General features: G+C 50.2%; 1 protein-coding gene across 1 annotated transcript in view; it reads right to left on the bottom strand.

The window, feature by feature from the left end:
- Positions 1–1,609, bottom strand: part of hddc2 (HD domain containing 2) — a 14,744-nt gene extending 13,135 nt beyond the window's left edge. Inside the window, exon 1 of the mRNA XM_020528148.2 lies at positions 1,261–1,609. Coding sequence (XP_020383737.1) covers positions 1,261–1,332 — 72 coding nt within the window. The 5' untranslated portion in view covers positions 1,333–1,609. The remainder of the gene's footprint in view (positions 1–1,260) is intronic.
- Between the last annotated feature and the right edge of the window lie 336 nt (positions 1,610–1,945).

The following is a 1,945-nucleotide window of genomic DNA, read 5'->3' on the forward strand; positions in this document are numbered from 1 at the left end:
CTCCCTATTTATTTCAAAACCCCCTTCCCCTCCCCCTTTTCTGATGAAGGGTCTAGGCCCGAAACGTCAGCCTCTCTGCTCCTATGATGCTGCTTGGCCTGCTGTGTTCATCCAGCCCTGCACCTTGTCTCGGATTCTCCAGCATCTGCAGTTCCTACTATCTCCCATTTGCCCTTACCTCCTGGTTGTTAGGTTGCACAGCACTATTTTAAAGAGAAGCTGGGGAGTTAGCTACGCTTAGATAAAACAAAGTACTGCAGGTGCTGGAAATCTGACACAAACAAAAAGCAGAATTAGCTGGTCAGGCAACATCTGTGAAGAGTAAACAGGGTTAACCTTTTGAGTTCAGTGACCCTTCTTCAGAACTAGAAGGAGTTACGAAAAAGAGGTACAACCAGCCAATTTTCAACTACCCAGTCCCCATTATCACCTTCTCGGCCTCCCATGCTTATATTAATAATCCATTCGTCTACCCACCCTTTTTTTCTCTTTCTTCGGGCTCCGTCTCCAACCAACTCTGACTCCTTCTTCCCCTGATCATCATCATTGATACCTTCTTTTCCTAGTCGGTAAAATGTGGAGCTGGAGGAGCCTAGCAGGCCAGGCAGCATCAGAGACCCGAAACGTCGACTTTCCCGTTCCTCTTGATGCTGCCTGACCTGCTGGGCTCCTCCAGCTCCACCTTTTACCGACTCTGACTTCCAACACCTGCAGCCCTTACTATCACCTTTTCCTAACTGTTTCTAGTTCTCTCCACTGATGCTGCAAGGCGCGCCGAATTTCTCCAACTATTTCTGTTTCAATTGATTGTCTTTGGTGTCCTTACACTACGCTATCAATCCACGTTATGAAACAGCATTTTGCCCTACCCAAAAACTGGCTCTCCTGCGTTTCCCAAATTACTCGAGTGATTATACTTCTACTGTCTGTCGAAGGCTTCGGGAGGTTCTGGGACTGTGGTGTTATCAAACAAGTCTTGCTTGGGAAGGAAGCCGGGAATTGTGAAGATGTGAGGGGACAGTGTCCAGCGAGCTGCTTCCCTTCCCCGCCCCGGGAACAATGATGCTGAACCGTCCGTGGAACGTTATGCGATCCAGGGAAACAATGGGTTCGAGCCGGCCTAGAGCGCGCGCTGGGCTTGCAGATGCAGCCGCAGCCGCCGGAGAAGCAACCTGCGTTGCAATGAAAAGAAACCAAACACCGGCACGTCGCGGGGCGGGGGGAGACGCCGACACTCCTGAATCCCTTGAGCGCTCTCACCTTCAGCTGTCCCATGCAATGGATGAACTGCAGCAAAGTCTTCAGGTTGGCCGTTCGCGTGCTCGCAGCCATGGTCTGGGAGACGGAGGTGACGTCACCGCTGCCCTCCCGGCCGGATTGGAACCGCGGCGGGGGATGGATCCGTCAGGAATACAGCGCGGGCCCGTCGTCTGCACAGTCCCGGGGATTGCAATAGGCGGCACGGAGCAGCAGAGAGAGAACCCTCCCAACACAAATTAACCGAAACGAAACAAATATGTCTCCAGTTCTTAGGAAGGGTCACCGGATCCAAAACGTTAACTGATTTTTTTCTTCACAGATGCTGCCAGACCCGCTGAGCTTTTGCAGCAACTTCTGTTTTTGTTCCTGATTTACAGCATCCGCAGTTCTTTCGGTTTTCTTTTATTAAGACGTTTCCGGGTCAGTACGGCTGAGTTCTCAGCCCCACATTTCAACACACTCAGTTTATACAAGCTTTGCTGGTGCTTTTTGTGCCAGCGACCGTGTGAGGAGTTACAAGAACTAGAATTCCCACAGTAACTAGCTGTAACTAACTAGGGTTACCCCAGTGACTAACAGTAATACCAGTGCTGTAACCAATCTGATCATTCATTCAGAGCCCATGTGTAAGAGGAGGGAGATGTTGAGCCTTATTATCTAACCAACTTGTACTATACTGAAAATC

Source organism: Rhincodon typus, chromosome 5, assembly GCF_021869965.1.
Source record: "Rhincodon typus isolate 14 chromosome 5, sRhiTyp1.1, whole genome shotgun sequence".
NCBI classification, from domain to species: domain Eukaryota; kingdom Metazoa; phylum Chordata; class Chondrichthyes; order Orectolobiformes; family Rhincodontidae; genus Rhincodon; species Rhincodon typus.